The 21,931-nt window shown below is 43.6% G+C and overlaps 4 protein-coding genes across 7 annotated transcripts in view; 2 read left to right on the top strand and 2 right to left on the bottom strand.

Annotated features, from left to right (window-relative positions):
- Window positions 1-1,958, top strand: part of Polr1B (RNA polymerase I subunit Rpl135) — a 58,510-nt gene extending 56,552 nt beyond the window's left edge. Inside the window, exon 23 of the mRNA XM_076175418.1 lies at window positions 992-1,958. Within this exon, the coding sequence (XP_076031533.1) occupies window positions 992-1,435 (444 nt within the window). The 3' untranslated portion in view covers window positions 1,436-1,958. The remainder of the gene's footprint in view (window positions 1-991) is intronic.
- A 2,091-nt stretch (window positions 1,959-4,049) lies between these two features.
- LOC143019615 (cytochrome c-like) lies at window positions 4,050-9,137 on the top strand. 4 transcript variants are annotated; one of them, XM_076175415.1, is made up of 2 exons: window positions 4,050-4,208; window positions 8,273-9,137. In XM_076175415.1, exon 2 carries the CDS (start codon window positions 8,275-8,277, stop codon window positions 8,587-8,589), a length of 315 nt encoding a protein of 104 aa, XP_076031530.1. In that variant the 5' UTR covers window positions 4,050-4,208; window positions 8,273-8,274; the 3' UTR covers window positions 8,590-9,137. The 4 variants fall into 4 exon arrangements, with proteins under 4 accessions (XP_076031530.1, XP_076031531.1, XP_076031529.1 ...); XM_076175416.1 differs by lacking the exon at window positions 4,050-4,208 and adding an exon at window positions 4,253-4,389; XM_076175414.1 differs by lacking the exon at window positions 4,050-4,208 and adding an exon at window positions 4,873-5,330.
- A 1,185-nt stretch (window positions 9,138-10,322) lies between these two features.
- LOC143019468 (cytochrome c-like) lies at window positions 10,323-14,902 on the bottom strand. The gene is made up of 2 exons (XM_076175105.1): window positions 14,678-14,902; window positions 10,323-12,954 (listed from the first exon to the last, which is right to left on the bottom strand). The coding sequence occupies exon 2, from the start codon at window positions 12,950-12,952 to the stop codon at window positions 12,638-12,640; it is 315 nt and encodes a 104-aa protein (XP_076031220.1). The 5' UTR covers window positions 12,953-12,954; window positions 14,678-14,902; the 3' UTR covers window positions 10,323-12,637.
- Window positions 14,903-17,911: 3,009 nt separating this feature from the next.
- Window positions 17,912-20,698, bottom strand: LOC143019467 (cytochrome c-like). Its single transcript, XM_076175104.1, has 2 exons — window positions 20,462-20,698; window positions 17,912-18,739 (listed from the first exon to the last, which is right to left on the bottom strand). Exon 2 carries the CDS (start codon window positions 18,735-18,737, stop codon window positions 18,423-18,425), a length of 315 nt encoding a protein of 104 aa, XP_076031219.1. The 5' UTR covers window positions 18,738-18,739; window positions 20,462-20,698; the 3' UTR covers window positions 17,912-18,422.
- Window positions 20,699-21,931: the final 1,233 nt, after the last annotated feature.

Below are 21,931 nucleotides of genomic sequence, written 5' to 3'. Positions count from 1 at the left end.
AGTGACGTCATCAGCGGTGACGTCATGGAGGTTTATTCTGGGCGAGTCGGTGTCGTCCTCAGCTTTGGGACAGAACCTTATGTATTAATGGCGGAGCCTAGAGGAAGTGCTTCCCGCGTATTAATCAGACAAGGAGAAGTCTACTGATCACGTTCTTGTTTTGAATAGAATCGCTTGGTCTAAGCCAGAATGAAATGTATAGAGAACGTTTCTGTGTCTAGCTGCATTGCCTCGAACTCAAGCAGTGGGTGGGTTCAGTATTAGGAAATGTTCTTCGCCTTCCCCCTGGCGCCAACCAGAATGAAGTATTTAGAGAACGTCGTCTTGTAACGCAGCGTTTCTTAACCTTTTTACCCTTGCGTAACCTTTAAAATAAATTGCACGTCTCAAGGAATGCCTGCGCCAAAAAAAAAACAAAAAAAAACGTATACCATATCTTTCTCATTTTATTTTCATCGTAATGATAGGTTAGATAGGATGATGTCTATATTACATTACTACAATAACCAAGAATATGTCGTGCGTGTTTAATTATATCACGTATATGAAATTGAATAGAAAATAAAAAGTGCATTAGCTTATCTCACTTGTTCTCGCGGAACCTTTAGGGACCTTTTGCGGAACCTTAGGCTTCCGGGGAACCTTGGTTGAGAAACGCTGGACTGGAACGTTTGGCTAAGTCAGTGATTAGTCGCACACGAACATAAACGTTCGGTATCTGTTTTTTTTTTTTTTTTTTCAAATTCCCTGTGGTTTCTGCAAAAATAGTTCATCACGTGTGTTTTGTGATTTCTTTGCATATATATATATATACAGTATATATATATATATATATATATATATATATATGCATTTGAGACATTGTGACAAGTTGACCGGTTTCGCTTGTAGCTTCTGAAGAAGCCACATAAACTCGGAACGAGACCCGTGACTCTCTTTTCCCACCTTTTTCAACATAAATGTATTTGTTTCCTTTCTTTTTCTTGTGCAGGAGTGGGTTTGTGAGAGCTGCGGAGGCCTCCTATCCGTGGTGATCCGCGCCAACACCGGATCTCGGAAGACCTACGGGAAGCTCCCTGAGTGTGGCGTCTGCGGTTCCCAGGCCCCCATCAGGAAGCTCCACCTGCCCTACGCCTTCAAGTACCTCGTGGCCGAGCTGGCCTCGGTCGGGATCGACACCAAGCTGAAGATCGAGAGGGCGGAGGAGGTCGTGCTGAAGAGTACGCAGCGGGAATCGGGACCAGAAGAGTTTGTGGTGGCTTCCGTGGAGGAGCCAGGGTCTGAGGAAGACGAGGAGGAGAAGGAGGGGAAGAAAGAGGTGGAGAAGAAGACGGAAGAGAAGGTACAGGTGAAAGAAGAAGAGGAGGAGGAGGATACGGATTACTCGCCCCGACTTGTAATTGATGAGAACGAGGATGAGATGGATGTGGAGTAGATAGCAGGAGGGCACAATTGAGGCTCAGTTATTAAATGGTAGAAAACGGAGGACAACTTAGATATGGTGCTAGTTATGACAGCGGGAAAGAATGGAAGAGGAAAAGGAAACACACTGATTCATTTGTGATATTTATGTATATGATATGATTCACATTTTTGTACTGAGCAGTTATACTGTTTCGAGTGCAGAAGGGAGCGTTTGGCTTATGTTCTCCAAGCGTGACGTAGACAAGTGCAGCCTTGACGTCATCCTTCGCAGGTGTGACGTCAGGACGCCAATGTTTTCGCACATTTACTGATTTTAATTTAGGTCAGTTGACTCTGTGTCGTCAGTGCTCCAAAGTCTTTCAGGATTCTCTGTTTATCTTTTCACTGCTCCGACATTGTTCTTATCTGTTTGTATTTTCTCTTAGAGATTTGTTAGTTGTTTTTACATTACACAGTTGAAACAGATTCCAACGAAATGTTATTTTTTATCAATAAAAGCAACAAAGTTATAATTTTGTTTAAAACTGTTACTTCTACCTATTTTTTGGTGTTGAAAAATTTTCTTCTATGATAGTAATTTTATTCTGTGATAGTAATATATCCAGAGGTCCTCGTCACTCTATGTATATTGCTTATCACCTCAGAAATCGTTGTTTAAGGTCAAAATCGTTGCCACGCTTGACATAATAGGGTCCAGTGGAACAGTTTTCCACTCCGGTGCTGTGACGTCGACGGAACGTTAGGTGTGATTCACCATGGACTCGTGATCAACAGTTATTAACCTCCCGGATGAGAGCTCAGAGCTTGTATGACCGATCTATGGTTAATGCTGTGACCTTACACGCACACACACACCCAACTCCCCGCCCACGAGAGTTGGAGTAACAACCCGCAGCACAGCGATACTGAAATTATTTCAGCCCTAGGCGGGATTCAAACCCGGACCACCGTAGTGGCACGCGAGAACTCTAACCACTGCGCCACGAGGGTGTGAACATGTCCGTTTGATTGTATGGAGGAAGTTTGTAGAGAACGGGACGAAATGAGACGATACGCCATGTTGGATTCGTAATGGCCGATATTCAACCATTGGGAGTTTGTTCAGCTGTTTAGGGATCACGATACTTCACTTATTCACCGGCGCCAGTACTCACGGTTTCTCAGAACAAGCTTCCATGCAGACACCTGCCCATCACACTCCTAACAACTATCGACAGGTTCGATCAAGTTTTGTCAAATTTATCAAAAGACCGAAAAACCGACTTGCTTTTCGCAAGACTCGAATTCGACCGTTTTCACGTTCAGAATTGACCGTTTAACCTTCCTGTTTGAAATCAGCCGTGGATCTTCGCCTTTGACCGTTACGGCGCGGCGGTCGGTTAATCTTCGCGTTCAAATTTGACCGTTGCATCGCGTCGAGTCAGTCACCGTCGCCTTCCGTCTATGCCTCTCATGCAGCTCTCCACATTCCCAGGCCAAAGTCAAAGTGTCATGCACACTAGTGCCGGCGTGTCGTCATCTGCCAGCATCATGCACTATTCTAGGCGCCTATGCCTCCTGCTGGGTTATGACAGCAGTGACGTCATGTCGTTTTTTTTTTTTTTTTTTTCAGAAGGCCACGCATCGGTGGCATTGAGAATTCGAATTGGTAGAGCGTCTACCTCTCAGGTGGGAACTGAATACCACCTGTCATAGGCTAAAATGCAAGTGTCCAGCCTTGATGGGCCACTGCAGGACCTCAGGAATTTAAAGGATTATTTATCTTTTTAATAATCGTTGGAGAAAGGCTGCATTCCAGAATTAATTACGTCACCGTAGTAAAAGCTGTTTAACCCCTTTCGTGTGGTACCCCTGCGGATCAGAGGCACGTATTATTATTTTGTGATTGGAGACTACTTTCCTCTCAAAGAAGAATGCCGATCTATTTAACTTGTACTATCCATTCTTCCTACATCCCTCCCGAAATCTCCTTGACCTAAGATTTCACCTCTTTGGGGTGACATTGTTTTTAAGGGTAGAAGCGCTGGTTACTGGAGACGAAATATAAAGCCTTCCGTGCAGAGTAGGACTTCCACTTTGATTCCTATTCCCGCCAAACAGCTTTATTCATCTCTTTGTGGCACTGGGACTGCGTCCAAGCACAGCATTGGCACTGTCCCCATCATTCATAGTGACATTAGTCTGTTTCGTGTATCTCTGTGGCACTCCCAGTTTGAGTAAGACCGTTAAAGATTTATTTCACAAAGACCTTCTCTTCAGAGTTTGTGGTTGGCCGGGAGGTGGGGGGGAGGGGTTTGGAAAAAAAAGGAAGGACAAGAGGAAAGGGAAAACAGTTTTGGGTGGAGTGGGGTGAGGGAGGGTACAGATACAAGAAGAATGCAACGTTGATGGAGCCACGTTGCAAGGTCACGGTGAGGCGAAGTCGATGAAGAGGAAATCACAAGGAAAGATTGGTCACTAACGAATTTGATTGAACGGGGGACAACTGAATAAAATATATTATGAAAACCGATGAAAGACCGTTTCGAAGTAGTTGTCGTCGGATGATGAAGGCGAGAGACGTTGCAAGGTCAGACAAGGGAATGACTGGTGCTTGCGTGCCCTAGGGGCACTTTGCCAATGCCTTCCGTCACATGCACGGGTGCTTAATTCAAGCATCTGCAGGCAAGGCCGGAGGGTAGGCAGTAGTGTTAGGCCGTCTTAATATAAGACGCCACACCGGCCGTGCTTGCCAGTTGTGTTTCATACTTTAGACCGGATTCGTTCCAGCAACAGAGATACAAGTAAGTTCGCTTCGAAGAGATTTAGCCAGTGAATGTTATTCTCATAGAAAAAAGTGGTTGTTGTTCTCTTTTACTGAGATGTCCTAGAGCGTCGTCGTCTGGTCATTCTCCCCGCTAGTCGAGTCGACGCGTCTTCTCGAAGCTTCGTTTTGCAAAACGGCCCAATCGTCTGTATTGCTCGGTGCGTTCTGATCTAAATATATGTCCGAACCACTTTTTTTTTGTCCTGTTATCATCATATTGTATAGGCCAGCAATATGATTATGAACTGTGTTTATGTATATGAGGAAATTAAAACATGCACTGCGTATTTACGCTATATTCTGAAATGAAGAAAGAAAATACCCGAAAAGGACTGTTACCCATTGTCTCTCGTAGTCCGTGGACAGTAAAATATATGGTGATGTGATTGATACTGAAGGTGCCTGTTTTATGGAAGTGATCGATGAGAAAGATTATATACCATAGCACAGATTTTCAACTCAGGACATTCGTCGTTTTCTTTACAAGAGAAGACTCCATCTTCACACAAGTCGTGACGAAAATGGATGAACCGTAATGAGTCGTTTTGATGCCATTCCTGAAAATAAATAAAACAAAATTAACTAAATAAAACCGTCAGGCGATAGCCAGAATATAATTGTAAAAAAAAATTACTTCGTAACGAAGTGAATTTGTTGAAGCCCCCTCACTACATTGACCTTGCCGCAGCTGAACAAAGAGATCTGGCTTAGCCCAGGGTCAGATCTGTTAAAAGTGACTTCGCAACCTTCCGTCTGACTAGAAAAAGGGGATTGGCCATTCGTGAAAGGAAGAGGGGAGAACATTGGCAGGACGGCTACAATCATTGGTTATTGTGCCTGGCAAGGCGCTCCCTCATCCGCTGCTGTCGCAGGTTCGCTACCAGCTGCTGGAGTAGAGACTTGAACCTCCCGAAGTCAACGACTGATCGGATCCCAAAGCGCCGAAGATAATTTCAACAGGGATTGCTTGCAACTTTAGTCGATCTCAAGAGGGCGTTTGATTCGGTGCATCGTGAGCTGGGTCCGGGATCTTCTACGAGGGTTAATGACCTGATGTTTGGCCTGTGCTTTGGGACAGAGAATGATGTAAGGTGTGGAGGTGTGTCCAGATTCTTTCCTGTTACTTCAGAAGTGCGTCCCTTCCCCCAACAATGTTCAACTCCTGCACGGGCTGGATACTGAACAGAGTTGTCGATCAGTGTCACTGCGGAGCCTCTATTCGTAACACCAAGGTCACGGACTCTGTCTTAGCCATACATGATGTACTTCTTGCGGGATCGTTGGGTGATCTGATAGTAACCCTTGGATCATGGCGGGCGAGCCTTCTGAGACTCGTCTTCAGGTTTTGGAATCTTACTGGACGACATAATTCAGTCTGTCCATGCATATAGCGAGGATTTTGAGGTCTTGGAAACCTTCATATACCTCGTTAGTGCAGTGCATAACAGTGGCGGGTCATATCAAGAAATCCTTCGGGAATTTGGCATTCCCCATTGATGTTATGGACTCAACTAGAGTTGAATGGACCAAGATCCTCTTAAAATCGCCTGTGCTCCCCGTCGTGTGCGGCTTTGAGACATGGCCACCGAATACTTACAAGAGGCGTCTTGAGGTCTCTGGTATCAAGTGCCTTTGGAGAATCATCGGGTGTCGCCGGAATGAGGTTGTATCAAAAGGGAGTCCAGTCTTTCCGATTGCACAGGTTCACGTATCCATAGCATGATAATTCTAACGTCCTCGGATCTATGTATGGAATACTAGAACGACGTAGCCACTACCGTACAACTTACCCGACCATCTAAACATTTCTACTATGCTTAGATTCTCAACTTTGGTCCCATATCTGGGTCCTTCATCTATTTAGAAACTAATTACAAAGTGGAGGCTCAGAGGGTAGTCGATTATACTACACTAAATATCGTGATACCAACATAACATGGTTTGGTTTGTTTCGTTACATTTATTCAGAGGAATGTGGTATGGGATCAGAACAAGTTCAAGGTTGCCAAGGTTCATTCATAAAACAACGCCATGAGCCACAGCCTTTTTTTTACTACGAACTAGGTGCCAGATAGCACCAGCACGACCTCTGAGTGGGTCAGTTTTGGTTGTCCCCAATAACACACAGACTACATAAACAATAATTATGATGGTTCGGTTTATCGTCGCGAACTCCCTCATCAGGAGACTAAGGCGGTTCCCCTTACAGAGGACTTTCCAGCGTGGGGTTTGATAAACCATGCCCTAGGTCACCTCGACCTCCGCCGCAAGTAGCGACGCTCTAACTCACTCAGCCAGATGAATTAAGGATTACAAAGGAGGAGACCTTTCAGTCCATAACTAGATCGAATGCGAAAAATGTATGATAATGATAGATAAATAAATAAAAATTATAATAATATAAATAATAATAAATAAAATAAATAAATAGGTAAAGTTAAATAATAAACAGATAAATAGTAAATAATAATAAATTGACATAAATAATGATAAATAATAAATATTAGTAATAACAAAAACAATATAAAATAAATTGCAGGCATTACTGCATCTTGCTTAGGTGTTTATCTAAATGAATCTTAAAGCTTCGAACTGAACTACATTGCACTGCCTCTGCAGGAAGTTTATTCCATTCATTAACTACACGGCTGGCGAAGTTGTTTCTACCCACTTCCAAATCAAATTCATTACCTACCCAACACCATTAGGCAAAATGTAGTGAGTGTTGTCTCTGATACAGCGTTCATTGCATGTTTCTTGTTTCGTCCGAAGATTGATAAGAAACTTTGCCTCCTGCTTCACTTTTAGTGTTGGTCTGGCCCACGTCTCCCGCGTAGCTGCAGAAAACACATTTTCTCTTTGTGCCGAACAGTTGCACTACGCATGGTCGTAAGTTTGGTTGGAAGATGGTTTTCAGGGAAATTAGAGGAGGTACTATACTCGTATGACTGATGGAGCAGGAAGAGCTACTTTTTTCTTTCTCATTCTTCTATTATCATCCAACAAGTGTCTCTGATTTTCTGTCTTGAAGTTAGTTGCAACACACATGCATATGGGCTCATTAATTTCCTGAACCTTTTTCAGTATGTGCAAAGTAATGTTTCACCTTGGAGGAAAATCATCCTCATTACTGAGCAAGGGGTCCTGCAGTCGGTCCTGAATATTTTTAGGTTTCTTTTGAGTCATTGTTGAGTGACGAAAATGAGAAGTAACTGAGCGGCATTTGCGAATTATATAAACACTTTCTTCCTTTGCAACCATCCAGCTTTCCACAACAAACTGTGTATTATGTACAGTGAAATCTATATTATTCAAACCTGAGAGCAAAAGAGCCTTTTTCATACCTACTCCAGCATCACGCAAGACACAATGGGCACTATTGCCTGGAATATCCCACTTGTCAGACAAATCACACTTCATAGAAATACATTATTCAATGTGTGTCTTGCAAGGGTTCTGTACTTGGCACAAAGTTCATTCGATCAAATTAATTCTCAGTGACATGAACAGTTAGACTTAGCCGTGAAGCACCTTCAGTGGTATTTGTTCATATCATTTCAGCCAAAATTATAGATATGCATGGTTGTTGACTTGTGATGGGTGTATTAAGTCACACCTTGGATAATGGCAAATAAATGTTTTCAGTGATGAACATCCATGCATTTGCTTAAAGCCCCAGTTACACCAATCTTACGACCTGGTTCCGACCACCTTCGACCGAAAATCAAGCGATCGGTCGGCGACACAAAACCGCCACCGGTGTTCGACCAACCTTCGTCCGGTAGACGACCTCCGGAGGAATCTCTGCCGTCCAAATTGGTCGCAGGTGGTTTTCTATGTAACATCGACAACCATCGGAGATCAGTCTTGCTCGGCCGACCAGCTACGACCTTGTTACCGACTACAAGCGACTTCTAAAGACTACCTGCAACTGGTCGGCGACCACCTGGTCGCCGGTGGTCGGAAACTGGTCGTAAGCTTGGTGTGACTGGGCCCTAAGATATTTTCTATGATTTCGGTAACATTATTCTTTGTTCGCAGAGATGGGTGACTTCGACAAGGGCAAGAAGCTCTTCGTGCAGCGCTGCGCGCAGTGCCACACGGTCGAGGCCGGAGGCAAGCATAAGACCGGACCCAACCTCAACGGCCTCTTCGGCAGGAAGAGTGGTCAAGCCGCTGGCTTCACCTACACCGAAGCCAACAAGTCCAAGGGCGTCGTATGGGACTGCTGCACCCTCGACGTCTACCTGACCAACCCGAAGAAGTACATCCCGGGGACCAAGATGGTCTTCGCGGGACTCAAGAAGAAGAACGAGCGGGCAGACCTCATCAAGTACCTCCAGGAGTCTACGGCCTAATTGTTCGTGTGGCCGAGGTGACTCGAGGCTCTCAGTTGGACCTCTCCAGCATTGCTGACTCAGGTGGCACTTAGTCACACGAGTCACGTTGCCCTTGAGTACCTCCTGGAGACCCGAGGACTAAAACAAACCCGTTGCTCCTCTCCTTCGCGTCCAATGATCGCCCAATCAGCAGCTGAGGTTGAGCTATCGAGGAGGACGTCTGAGGAGAAGCATCTTCCAGGACGACCGACCGTTGATGACGGACTTCCACAAGAACTCCCCTTTGACAACGTGGAGTAAATTAAAACCTAATTTAATATTCCACTGTAGATATATATATATATACATATGTATGTATATCCCCTCTTGTTTCAAACCTCATCAGTACCCTGCCTTAGAGTAGACGGGCAGGCAATCACGTACAACGTAATGTATATCATTCTAGTCTTGTTGCATAATGTATAATAATCACCATCCTTCTTTCCACATGTCATACCCATCCGGGTGGGTTTCATTTAGAATCTATTTATGTAAACTAGAATCATAAAAGTTACATTTGGAAGAAACAGCTATCTTTAGCCTTAAAAGTATTGAGAACAAATGGGTAGTGATAATCATTCCCATAAGTTAACATAAGAACATAAGAATGAAGAAGACTGCAAGAGACTATAAGGCCTACACTAGGCAGTTCCATGTCCATTGCCACCTGTCATCCCCATCCATAAATTCGTCCAGCCGTTTCTTAAAACAACTGATAGCTTCAGCGGACTGGAAACCCGCAGCCTCACAGCGGCTGGCAACGGTCATCTGGCTCTCCCACAGGTCTCTCTGGAAAGAAACGCCTCACCGTTTTCTGTGTTGCATTAGGAGGGGATCAGTCACCGGTTGTGAGATGGAGGGAAATGCTGTTCAAGTTTATAAAGGCCTTGAACCCTTCCCGAGACCGGGTGCCAGCCTCTCGGGTCTGCACCTGGTTGAAATGAGAGATGTCGGTGGGTGTTGAATAGAGGCAACCGGGAGATGATTCCCTCTGACGTCCACCTACTGTCCATTGCAGGTACCCATTGCGTTGATTTCCGTAAGAATGCCAATTAGGTGAAAAATTATTAATTCATAAGTGAGTGTGTAGTTTGAAACATTCTGTAAGTCTATAATGGCAAGAGCAACATTATTCATTTCAACATGGTGGCTTCCCAGTTGTAATATTGTCAAGGAGAGCAAATATGAAGATACACTTAGAGAGAGCTCCATTAGGAATTACCTTTTCCTGAAAGATAATTCCAGCCCCCATTGGAGGACATGTCCGTGCATTTCAACGTGTATGGTTGACTCACAAATATATTTGATGCACAAGAATGACATGTTTCAAAGGGAGGCTCTGTCAAAGACTGATCTTAGCAATCAAATTACCAGCAGAATATATATGTATATTTATATATAAATATATATATATATATATATATATTTTTATATATATGTATATATCTATTTATTTATTTATTTATAAATATATATATATATATTTTTTTTTTTTTTTTTTTTTTTTTTTTTTACGGTATATGTGGAAGGGAAGGAATATGGCTAACACCGTATTTTCTTCATCTTTTGGTCTTGGGGAATATTTTCACAGAGAAAAAAACAGTTATAAAGAAGGCATATTTGCCATAAAAAGAATATATAGATTACAAGATCGAGTATGAATGTTATCTAAGACTTATTTCGTATGCAAAAAAAAAAAATATAAATAAATAAATAAATAAATAAATAGAAATGATTGAAAAAAATAAAATCGTTTGCAAAAGGTCGAATGGACAAATCTTATTCATTTGAAATACTTTTAGCACGGAAGGTACTTGCCAAACTGTTTTATCACATGTTTATCCATTCATTTGCATTTGTTCGTATAACGCACAGTTATGACGAAAATTAAATGAATTAGTTTCAGGTAATGTGGCAGTTGAAATGTACGCTGGATCGGGTTCGAATCCCCCACGGTTGGGCCCGAATGCCCTACCTGCCGACTCAAGAAGCACATAAAGGAGAGAAATGATGACAAGAAAGTAGGTTGTATGAAGACATTTTAGCGGGAAATGTAAAATAGAAAATTAGGAAGGAAGTACAGAAGGTATACGTATCTGGAGTGAGATTCGGGAATGGAGAGAGGAGAGGAGAAACTGAAGAAGAAAGAGAACCAAAGGGACATGATGCCTTCATGGGAGGAAGAGGCTTCCCTGGTCAGGAGAGGAGGAGGAGGAGGAGGAGGTGCCAACTGACGTTAGGAGAGGTAAAAAGCGATTGTTGGGGTCACGTGAAGGAAGGAGAGGAATCGGGGTGGGGTAGGAGGGCGCCTTGATATAAGGGGCAGCTCTCTGCAGCCTTCGCCAGTCCTCCTAAGTCATGACATCACGCAATGAATATCCTTAAAAACGCCCGGTGGCAATAGTCCTCCTTCATACACAACTATCTTTTCATTTTCATACAAGCATCTCTTCCCCTCCTACAATTACCGATCCCGCACTGGCGGGATGGTCTTTTCTAGGTAGTCCATAGTCCAGTCCTCCTTAATTTCAAGAAAATATATTGACCAACAAAGACAAAGGTCAGCTATGGTTTTGGACCCTAGATGTTGACGACTAGGTACTACCTCACAGGAGATCTGGATGAAATATTTTCACTAAAATTTTTGCTGACGTTCCTGGCGAAATAAAGAAAAAGATCTTTGTCGCTGTTGCTTAAGTAAAGCTGGGAAAAATCTATCGGTATTTTGCTGATACATATTGCAAATAAGGAGGTTTTAAGTCACATATAAATAAGAAAGCGTCTGCCATTGAACTGTCAAGGAACAGAAGAACTTTTGATCATCATTAACCTTTATCTACTTATTTATTTATTTTTGTCTGAGAAATATTTCTTTTACATTTTTCTTTTATTTGAATTTAATAAAACTGACGCCAGACGATTTTATTCAATTGAGGGGTGCCCCCGGGATGAAAGGGGATTCGATAGATCCAGACCCTATGTAGACCAAAACAAAATGGAGAACAAGTCCAACAGCTTTAAAGGAGGAGCTAAATTCAGTTTATCAAGATAGTTACTATAACCCGTTCGCTATCAAATTTAATCAAGATTCAGTTCCCGTGTCTCACAGCCGCACAGCAAGACATTCAGCGTGACTTGAAGATTTGGACCTCAGTCGTCCTCGATAAATAGCGACAACACCATTTAATAATCTGGTCGAGAGAATCCATAACACCACCGTGGGCAATGACAATCCTTCGAAGGCTTCCTGACGTGACCCACCACTGTTTGCAACACACTAGCAAAGTGTGTGAAGCTTTCCAAGACCCCAATGTCCTCAAACGTCTAGATTTTGTTCTTGGTCTTTGTCCAAGTGACCTGGAGTCCAGGAGGTCTCGTCTCACTGCCCAGTGACTCAGGTGCTAAATGGGAGTTTCACATATTCAGAATGATGTTTCTTTCAGTTAGGACAGAAAAATGGCGCATTTCTTCAAAATGAAAACTTTACTATTCTATATTGACATAAATAAATCCTGAGTGAAAACCCATCCGGACGGGCATGAAATGTGGCAAGAATGAAAGTGATTATCATACAATATGTAGTGGAATTAGTACATGTATCATATACTGTATAGATGCATAGCTCCTTACTTAATGAAAAAGTGTTGATGAGATATATGGTATGTGTGATGGAATACAAATTAGGACCGAAGTAGCTTCTGGATGTCCTTGGGGTAGGGGGAGTTCATTTGGGAGTCTCTCGTCAAGAGTCGGTCGCCCTTGAAGCTGCTGCTCCTCTTCAGACGCCCTACGACGCATCAATCTCAGCTGCTGATTGAGCGATCACAGGACGAGTGGGTGCAAGCGATGGGGCTCTTTTGGTCTTAAGATCTCTACGAAGAACCTCTAAGTCATGGAATCAGCTGTCGAAGAGTCGTCATTATGGTTATGTCTGCTGCGCAGATCTGCTACAAAAGCTGAAGAATGTTACTTCTTGGCATTTAATTCTGGCTCAAGTCTTAAGTCTCCTCCAGCACCACTCGGACGCTTAGGCTGTGGATTCTTCTAGGTATTTGATGAGGTCTGCCCGTTCGTTCTTCTTCTTGAGTCCCGCGAAGACCATCTTGGTTCCCGGGATGTACTTCTTCGGGTTGGTCAGGTAGACGTCGAGGGTGTTCCAGTCCCAGGTGATGCCCTTGGCCTTGTTGGCGTCAGTGTAGGCGTAGCCGGGGGCCTGGCCGGTCTTGCGACCGAAGAGGCCGTTGAGGTTGGGTCCGGTCTTGTGCTTGCCTCCGGCCTCGACTGTGTGGCACTGCGCGCAGCGTTGCACATAGATCTTCTTGCCCTTGTTGAAGTCACCCATTTCTGCGAACAAAGAACGGTAGTAGAAATTCAGTAAAAGGAACTACTTTAACAATGGAACTAAATACCATATCATTTTAGCGTAATAAAGCTTCAATATTTTTGAACATATGTATCAAGTCTCTAGCTATCTTGGGTTATCACACTGGGTGTCCACGGGGTTCAGCAGCGCCGACTGTTGAGAATTCGCTTGAGTAAAAACGACTTCGGTTCCAATACTTAATTTTTCAAGTCTCCAAATATCAAATTATCTTTTCGTCATACGTAGCAAATCTGAATGTTAGACATGGCTGAAATGTTCTTAGAGAAGTCTAGGTTTCTGTAATCGAAGTCATATTCTAGTTATTCAGATGGAGGTTGGAGGTAGGATGTCGGAGGAAAAATAGCCTAGTGTGATAGCCCCTTCAGCGTGGCAATAGTACGAAAGAACTTTTGCCACCGCGTTGACCACTAAAGTTTCTTCACATCAAGTTCCATTCTGCGATCAGCATTTGTCCTTCATGGTGCAGTTAGGAAACTAATTTCTTTGACACTTTGCCAACGTTTACTGGTATTAACAGGGTATCGATTCTTTTGTGAATGAAAAACGCGCCGGATCGTGCAGTCTTCACAAGTAAACAATAGACATTTCAGTAAAAGCAGCAACGACTGCAACAGCACTAGGAAAGAGGCCAAACGCAGAGTTTGGGTTCCAATATATTTGACGTTTCGCCCAGCAGTGGTTATTACTGAAGAAGCCCTGCTGGGCGAAACGTCAAATATATGGGATCCCATACTCTGCGTTTGCCCTCTTTCCTACAATAGACATTTCGTTTTTCAATCGTGGCATTTTACTACAACAGCTTCCTTCGTCTTTGGTGCCAGACACCAGAATTATACGCCAGGAAGTGTCGAGAAAGTTATCTCTTTCTAATTGTTCAATGTGCTACCTAGTGGATCGAGGTCTCTAGCCCAGTGGTTCTTAACCTGGGGTCACATGTAACCCCAAGGGGGTACGAAACCTTGAACCCTGGGTGGGTACGAGACATGATAGCCAGAGCAATGGCACTGTATATTTACCACGAGAAAGCAAAGCAAGGTTTTTATCACTAATCCTTTTCATATGTTTGCATTGTATTTGTAGTGGATGGGGGTACGAGATTTCTTTTTCTTTTTCTTTTTGAGATGTCAAGGGTTACGGCCACTGAAAAAGGTTAAGAACGACTGCTCTAGTAGAAAGCAAGTGAAATCCCATCCCAATCGTCCTCTTCCATAACTTGCATCTAACCTTTTTAAGTTGCTAACAGTCGTTTGGCAGTGTTATTGGTAGTATGTACAAGATTAAGGAACAGTTCTACCGTACATTTTTCACATGTGCGTGAAGAGAGTTTTGCCTATGCAATTACCCATCCATGACATGATTTTTTTCTTGGATCACACAACGATATGCCTATATTCTGCAACTTCCCCGACACAAACAACTTCTTCACAGAAACGAGAGTAGGTGGTGTGAAGGAGACACGGACATAGGTCCGAGTTCTACCCATGACTAGTTTCACTCAGAAAAAGCCATAGAGCAAAACTAACCACGAATAGAACTCTGGTCTAGATCCGTGTCACCCTCTTTCCCTAGTATGCCATTGTGTATCAGAACTGGAAAACGTCTCAATTATTGCTATGTACGCTTAAGGCTACACGCTCCGTCACTATATCAACCAACGACCACTCTCCGAGGCGGCGGGCTTACTTGTTGCTCAGGTGTTGGAAGGATTTCCGTACAGGTATCAAGGAGGACTGACGAAGGCCGCAGGGTGGCTCCTCCTTATATCAGGGCGCCCCGGCGACCCCCTCCAGGTCCCCTCCGACCCTTCCTTCACGTGACCCTCAATCGCCCCTTACCTCTCCTGACGACATCAGCTGGCACGATGCCCCTCCTCCTCCTCCTCCTCCTCCTCCTCCTCCTCTTCCTCCTCTTCCTTCTTCTATCCTCTCCTGACTTCAGAACAGATCTACCACGTCATTCCATTGCCTCTCTTCCTCTAGACCCCCATTTCTCTTCTCTCTTCTTTCAGTGTTGCTCTCGTGATGTCGACTTGAAGTCCATCTCTTGACCTCAAAGGCCTCGGTTCTATCCCCATTTGTGGTTGCCGCCAGCCGTGAGAGTCCGACCACATAGGGCAAAGGTGGCGCCTTCGGTCGCAGCGAAGTGCCTCTTACGTAAGATCTTTGCCGAGACAAATTTACCGACTGCCTACGAGCGCGCGCAGACACACAACCACACTCACACCCATACCCCCTCTCACACATATTATATCCACACACGGTCCTCTGGCTCTCCCACAGGCCTCTCTGGAAAGAAACGCCTCACCGTTTTCCGTGTTGCATTAGGAGGGGATCGGTCACCGGTTGTGAGATGGAGGGAAATGCTGTTCAAGTTGATAAAGGCCTTGAACCCTTCCCGAGACCGGGTGCCAGCCTCTCGGGTCTGTACCTGGTTGAAATGAGAGATGTCGGTGGGTTTTGAATAGAGGCAACCGGGAGATGATTCCCTCTGACGTCCACCTACTGTCCATTGCAGGTACCCATCGCGTTGATTTCCGTAAGAATGCCATTTAGGTGAAAAAATTATTCATTCATAAATGAGTGTATAGTGGTTGACCTTGTAGTTTGAAACATTCTGTAAGTCTATAATGGCAAGAGCAACATCATTCATTTCAACATGGTGGCTTCCCAGTTGTAATATTGTCAAGGAGAGCAAATATGAAGATACCCTTAGAAAGAGCTCCATTAAGAATTACCTGTTCCTGAAAGATAATTCCAGCCCCCATTGGAGGATATGTCCGTGCATTTCAACGTGTATGGTTGACTCACAAATATATTTGATGCACAAGAATGACATGTTTCAAAGGGAGGCTCTGTCAAGGACTGATCTTAGCAATCAAATGACCAGCAGAATATTTCTCTTCTGTGTTATTTTTTGTACGTTATATGTGGAAGGGAGAGAATTTGGCTAACACTGTATTTTCTTCATCATTTGGTCTTGGGGAATATTTTCACAGAGAAAAAACAGTTATAAAGAAGGCATATTTGCCATATATAGATTACAAGATCGAGTATGAATGTTATCTAAGACTTATTTCGTATGCAAAAAAATAAATAAATAAATAAATAAATAAATAAATAAATAAATAGAAATGATTGAAAAAATAAAATCGTTTACAAAAGGTCGAATGGACAAATCTTATTCATTTGAAATACTTTTAGCACGGAAGGTACTTGTCAAACTGTTTTATCACATGTTCATCCATTCATTTGCATTTGTTCGTATAACGCACAGTTATGACGAAAATTAAATGAATTAGTTTCAGGTAATGTGGCAGTTGAAATGTACGTTGGATCGGGTTCGAATCCCCCACGGTTGGGCCCGAATGCCCTACCTGCCGACTCAAGAAGCACATAAAGGAGAGAAATGATGGCAAGAATGTAGGTTGCATGAAGAAATTTTAGCGGGAAATGTAAAATAGAAAATTAGGAAGGAAGTACAGAAGGTATACGTATCTGGAGTGAGATTCGGGAATGGAGAGAGGAGAGGAGAAACTGAAGAAGAAAGAGAACCAAAGGGACATGATGCCTTCATGGGAGGAAGAGGCTTCCCTGGTCAGGAGAGGAGGAGGAGGAGGAGGAGGTGCCAACTGACGTTAGGAGAGGTAAAAAGCGATTGTTGGGGTCACGTGAAGGAAGGAGAGGAATCGGGGTGGGGTAGGAGGGCGCCTTGATATAAGGGGCAGCTCTCTGCAGCCTTCGCCAGTCCTCCTAAGTCATGACATCACGCAATGAATATCCCTAAAAATCGCCCGGTGACAATAGCCATCCTTCATACACAACTATCTTTTCATTTTCATACAAGCATCTCTTCCCCTCCTACAATTACCGATCCCGCACTGGCGGGATGGTCTTTTCTAGGTAGTCCATAGTCCAGTCCTCCTTGATTTCAAGAAAAAATATTGACCAACAAAGACAAAGGTCAGCTATGGTTTTGGACCCTAGATGTTGACGACTAGGTATTACCTCATAGGAGATCTGGATGAAATATTTTCACTAAAATTTTTGCTGACGTTCCTGGGGAAATAAAGAAAAAGATCTTTGTCGCTGTTGCTTAAGTAAAGCTGGGAAAAATCTATCGGTATTTTGCTGATACATATTGCAAATAAGAAGGTTTTAAGTCACATATAAATAAGAAAGCGTCTGCCATTGAACTGTCAAGGAACAGAAGAACTTTTGATCATCATTTACCTTTATATACTTATTTATCTATTTTTGTCTGAGAAATATTTTTCTTTACATTTTTCTTTAATTTGAATTTAATAAAACTGACGCCAGACGATTTTATTCAATTGAGGGGTACCCCCGGGATGAAAGGGGGTTCGATAGATCCAGACCCTATGTAGACCAAAACAAAATCGAGAACAAGTCCAACAGCTTTAAAGGAGGAGCCAAATTCAGTTTATCAAGATAGTTACTATAACCCGTTCGCTATCAAATTAAATCAAGATTCAGTTCCCGTGTCTCACAGCCGCACAGCAAGACATTCAGCGTGACTTGAAGATTTGGACCTCAGTCGTCCTCGATAAATAGCGACAACACCATTTAATAATCTGGTCGAGAGAATCCATAACACCACCGTGGGCAATGACAATCCTTCGAAGAATTCCTGACGTGACCCACCACTGTTTGCAACACACTAGCAAAGTGTGTGAAGCTTTCCAAGACCCCAATGTCCTGAAACGTCTAGATTTTGTTCTTGGTCTTTGTCCAAGTGACCTGGAGTCCAGGAGGTCTCGTCTCACTGCCCAGTGACTCAGGTGCTGAATGGCAGTTTCACATATTCAGAATGATGTTTCTTTCAGATAGGACAGAAAAATGGCGCATTTCTTCAAAATGAAAACTTTACTATTCTATATTTACATAAATAAATCCTGAGTGAAAACCCATCCGGACGGGCATGAAATGTGGCAAGAATGAAAGTGATTACCATACAATATGTAGTGGAATTAGTACATGTATCATATACTGTATAGATGCATAGCTCCTTACTTAATGAAAAAGTGTTGATGAGATATATGGTATGTGTGATGGAATACAAATTAGGACCGAAGTAGCTTCTGGATGTCCTTGTGGTAGGGGGAGTTCATTTGGGAGTCTCTCGTCAGCAGTCGGTCGCCCTTGAAGCTGCTGCTCCTCTTCAGACGCCCTACGACGCATCAATCTCAGCTGCTGATTGAGCGATCACAGGACGAGTGGGTGCAAGCGATGGGGCTCTTTTGGTCTTAAGATCTCTACGAAGAACCTCTAAGTCATGGAATCAGCTGTCGAAGAGTCGTCATTACGGTCATGTCTGCTGCGCAGATCTGCTACAAAAGCTGAAGAATGTTACTTCTCAGCATTTAATTCTGGCTCAAGTCTTAAATCTCCTCCAGCACGCCCTCGGACGCTTAGGCTGTGGATTCTTCCAGGTATTTGATGAGGTCTGCCCGTTCGTTCTTCTTCTTGAGTCCCGCGAAGACCATCTTGGTTCCCGGGATGTACTTCTTCGGGTTGGTCAGGTAGACGTCGAGGGTGTTCCAGTCCCAGGTGATGCCCTTGGCCTTGTTGGCGTCGGTGTAGGCGTAGCCGGGGGCCTGGCCGGTCTTGCGACCGAAGAGGCCGTTGAGGTTGGGTCCGGTCTTGTGCTTGCCTCCGGCCTCGACTGTGTGGCACTGCGCGCAGCGTTGCACATAGATCTTCTTGCCCTTGTTGAAGTCACCCATTTCTGCGAACAAAGAACGGTAGTAATGCAGTAAAAGGAACTACTTTAACAATGGAACTAAATACCATATCATTTTAGCGTAATAAAGCTTCAGTATTTTTGAACATATGTATCAAGTCTCTAGCTATCTGGGATGATCACACTGGGTTTCCACGGGGTTCAGCAGCGCCGACTGTTGAGAATCGCTTTGGTAAAAACGACCGGTTGCAATACTTAATTTTTCAAGTCTCCAAATATCAAATTATCTTTCCGTCATACGTAGCAAATCTGAATGTTAGACATGGCTGAAATGTTCTTAGAGAAGTCTAGGTTTCTGTAACCGAAGTCATATTCTAGTTATTCAGGTGGAGGTTGGAGGTAGGATGTCGGAGGAAAAATAGCTTAGTGTGATAGCCCCTTAAGCGTGGCAATAGTACGAAAGAACTTTTGCCACCGCGTTGACCACTAAAGTTTCTTCACATCAAGTTCCATTATGCGATCAGCATTTGTCCTTCATGGTGCAGTTAGGAAACTAATTTCTTTGACACTTTGCCAACGTTTACTGGTATTAACAGGGTATCGATTCGTTTGTGAATGAAAAACGCGCCGGATCGTGCAGTCTTCACAAGTAAACAATAGACATTTCAGTAAAAGCAGCAACGACTGCAACAGCACTAGGAAAGAGGCCAAACGCAGAGTTTGGGTTCCAATATATTTGACGTTTCGCCCAGCAGTGGTTATTTCTGAAGAAGCCCTGCTGGGCGAAACGTCAAATATATGGGATCCCATACTCTGCGTTTGCCCTCTTTCCTACAATAGACATTTCTTTTTTTCAATCGTGGCATTTTACTACAACAGCTTCCTTCGTCTTTGGTGCCAGACACCAGAATTATACGCCAGGAAGTGTCGAGAAAGTTATCTCTTTCTAATTGTTCAATGTGCTACCTAGTGGATCGAAGTCTCTAGCCCAGTGGTTCTTAACCTGGGGTCACATGTAACCCCAAGGGGGTACGAAACCTTGAACCCTGGGTGGGTACGAGACATGATAGCCAGAGCAATGACACTGTATATTTACCACGAGAAAGCAAAGCAAGGTTTTTATCACTAATCCTTTTCATATGTTTGCATTGTATTTGTATTGGATGGGGGTACGAGATTTTTTTAATTTTCTTTTTGAGATGTCAAGGGTTACGGCCACTGAAAAAGGTTAAGAACGACTGCTCTAGTAGAAAGCAAGTGAAATCCCATCCCAATCGTCCTCTTCCATAACTTGCATCTAACCTTTTTAAGTTGCTAACAGTCGTTTGGCAGTGTTATTGGTAGTATGTACAAGATTAAGGAACAGTTCTACCCTACATTTTTCACATGTGCGTGAAGAGAGTTTTGTCTATGCAATTACCCATCCATGACATGATTTTTTTCTTGGATCACACAAGGATATGCCTATATTCTGCAACTTCCCCCACACAAACAACTTCTTCACAGAAACGAGCGTAGGTGGTGTCAAGAAGACACGGGCATAGGTCCGAGTTCTACCCGTGGCTAGTTTCACTCAGTAGAAGCCATAGAGCAAAACTAGCCACGAATAGAACTCTGGTCTAGATCCGTGTTTTCCTCACCCTCTTTCCCTAGTATGCCACAGTGTATCAGAGCTGGAAAACGTCTCAATTATTGCTATGTAGGCTTAGGGCTACACGCTCCGTCACTATATCAACCAACGACCACTCTCCGAGGCGGCGGGCTTACTTGTTGCTCAGGTGTTGGAAGGATTTCCGTACAGGTATCAAGGAGGACTGACGAAGGCCGCAGGGTGGCTCCTCCTTATATCAGGGCGACCCGGCGACCCCCTCCAGGTCCCCTCCGACCCTTCCTTCACGTGACCCTCAATCGCCCCTTACCTCTCCTGACGACATCAGCTGGCACGATGCCCCTCCTCCTCCTCCTCCTCCTCCTCCTCCTCCTCTTCCTCCTCTTCCTTCTTCTATCCTCTCCTGACTTCAGAACAGATCTACCACGTCATTCCATTGCCTCTCTTCCTCTACACCTCCCTTTCTCTTCTCTCTTCATTCAGTGTTGCTCTCGTGATGTCGACTTGAAGCCCATCTCTTGACCTCAAAGGCCTCGGTTCTATCCCTCTTTGTGGTTGCCGCCAGCCGTGAGAGTCCGACCACATAGGGCAAAGGTGGCGCCTTCGGTCGCAGCGAAGTGCCTCTTACGTAAGATCTTTGCCGAGACAAATTTACCGACTGCCTACGAGCGCGCGCAGACACACAACCACACTCACACCCATACCCCCTCTCACACATATTATATCCACACACGGTCCTCTGGCTCTCCCACAGGCCTCTCTGGAAAGAAACGCCTCACCGTTTTCCGTGTTGCATTAGGAGGGGATCGGTCACCGGTTGTGAGATGGAGGGAAATGCTGTTCAAGTTGATAAAGGCCTTGAACCCTTCCCGAGACCGGGTGCCAGCCTCTCGGGTCTGTACCTGGTTGAAATGAGAGATGTCGGTGGGTTTTGAATAGAGGCAACCGGGAGATGATTCCCTCTGACGTCCACCTACTGTCCATTGCAGGTACCCATCGCATTGATTTCCGCAAGAATGCCATTTAGGTGAAAAAATTATTCATTCATAAATGAGTGTATAGTGGTTGACCTTGTCGTTTGAAACATTCTGTAAGTCTATAATGGCAAGAGCAACATCATTCACTTCAACATGGTGGCTTCCCAGTTGTAATATTGTCAAGAAGAACAAATATAAAGATACACTTAGAAAGAGCTCCATTAAGAATTACCTGTTCCTGAAAGATAATTCCAGCCCCTATTGGAGGATATGTCCGTGCATTTCAACGTGTATGGTTGACTCACAAATATATTTGATGCAAAGGGAGGCTCTGTCAAAGACTGATCTTAGCAATCAAATGACCAGCAGAATATATATGTATATATATATATATATATATATATATATATATATATATATATATATATATATATATATATATATATATATATATATATATATATATATTTTTTTTTTTTTTTTTTTTTTTTTTTTTTTACGTTGTATGTGGAAGGGAAGGAATATGGCTAACACCGTATTTTCTTCATCATTTGGTCTTGGGGAATATTTTCACAGAGAAAAAAACAGTTATAAAGAAGGCATATTTGCCATAAAAAGAATATATAGATTACAAGATCGAGTATGAATGTT

Source organism: Oratosquilla oratoria, chromosome 37, assembly GCF_046742065.1.
Source record: "Oratosquilla oratoria isolate Oo_2021 chromosome 37, ASM4674206v1, whole genome shotgun sequence".
Taxonomy (NCBI): Eukaryota; Metazoa; Arthropoda; class Malacostraca; order Stomatopoda; family Squillidae; genus Oratosquilla; species Oratosquilla oratoria.
Note: the sequence above shows the minus strand (reverse complement) of the source record. Positions and strands in the feature narration are given on the sequence as shown.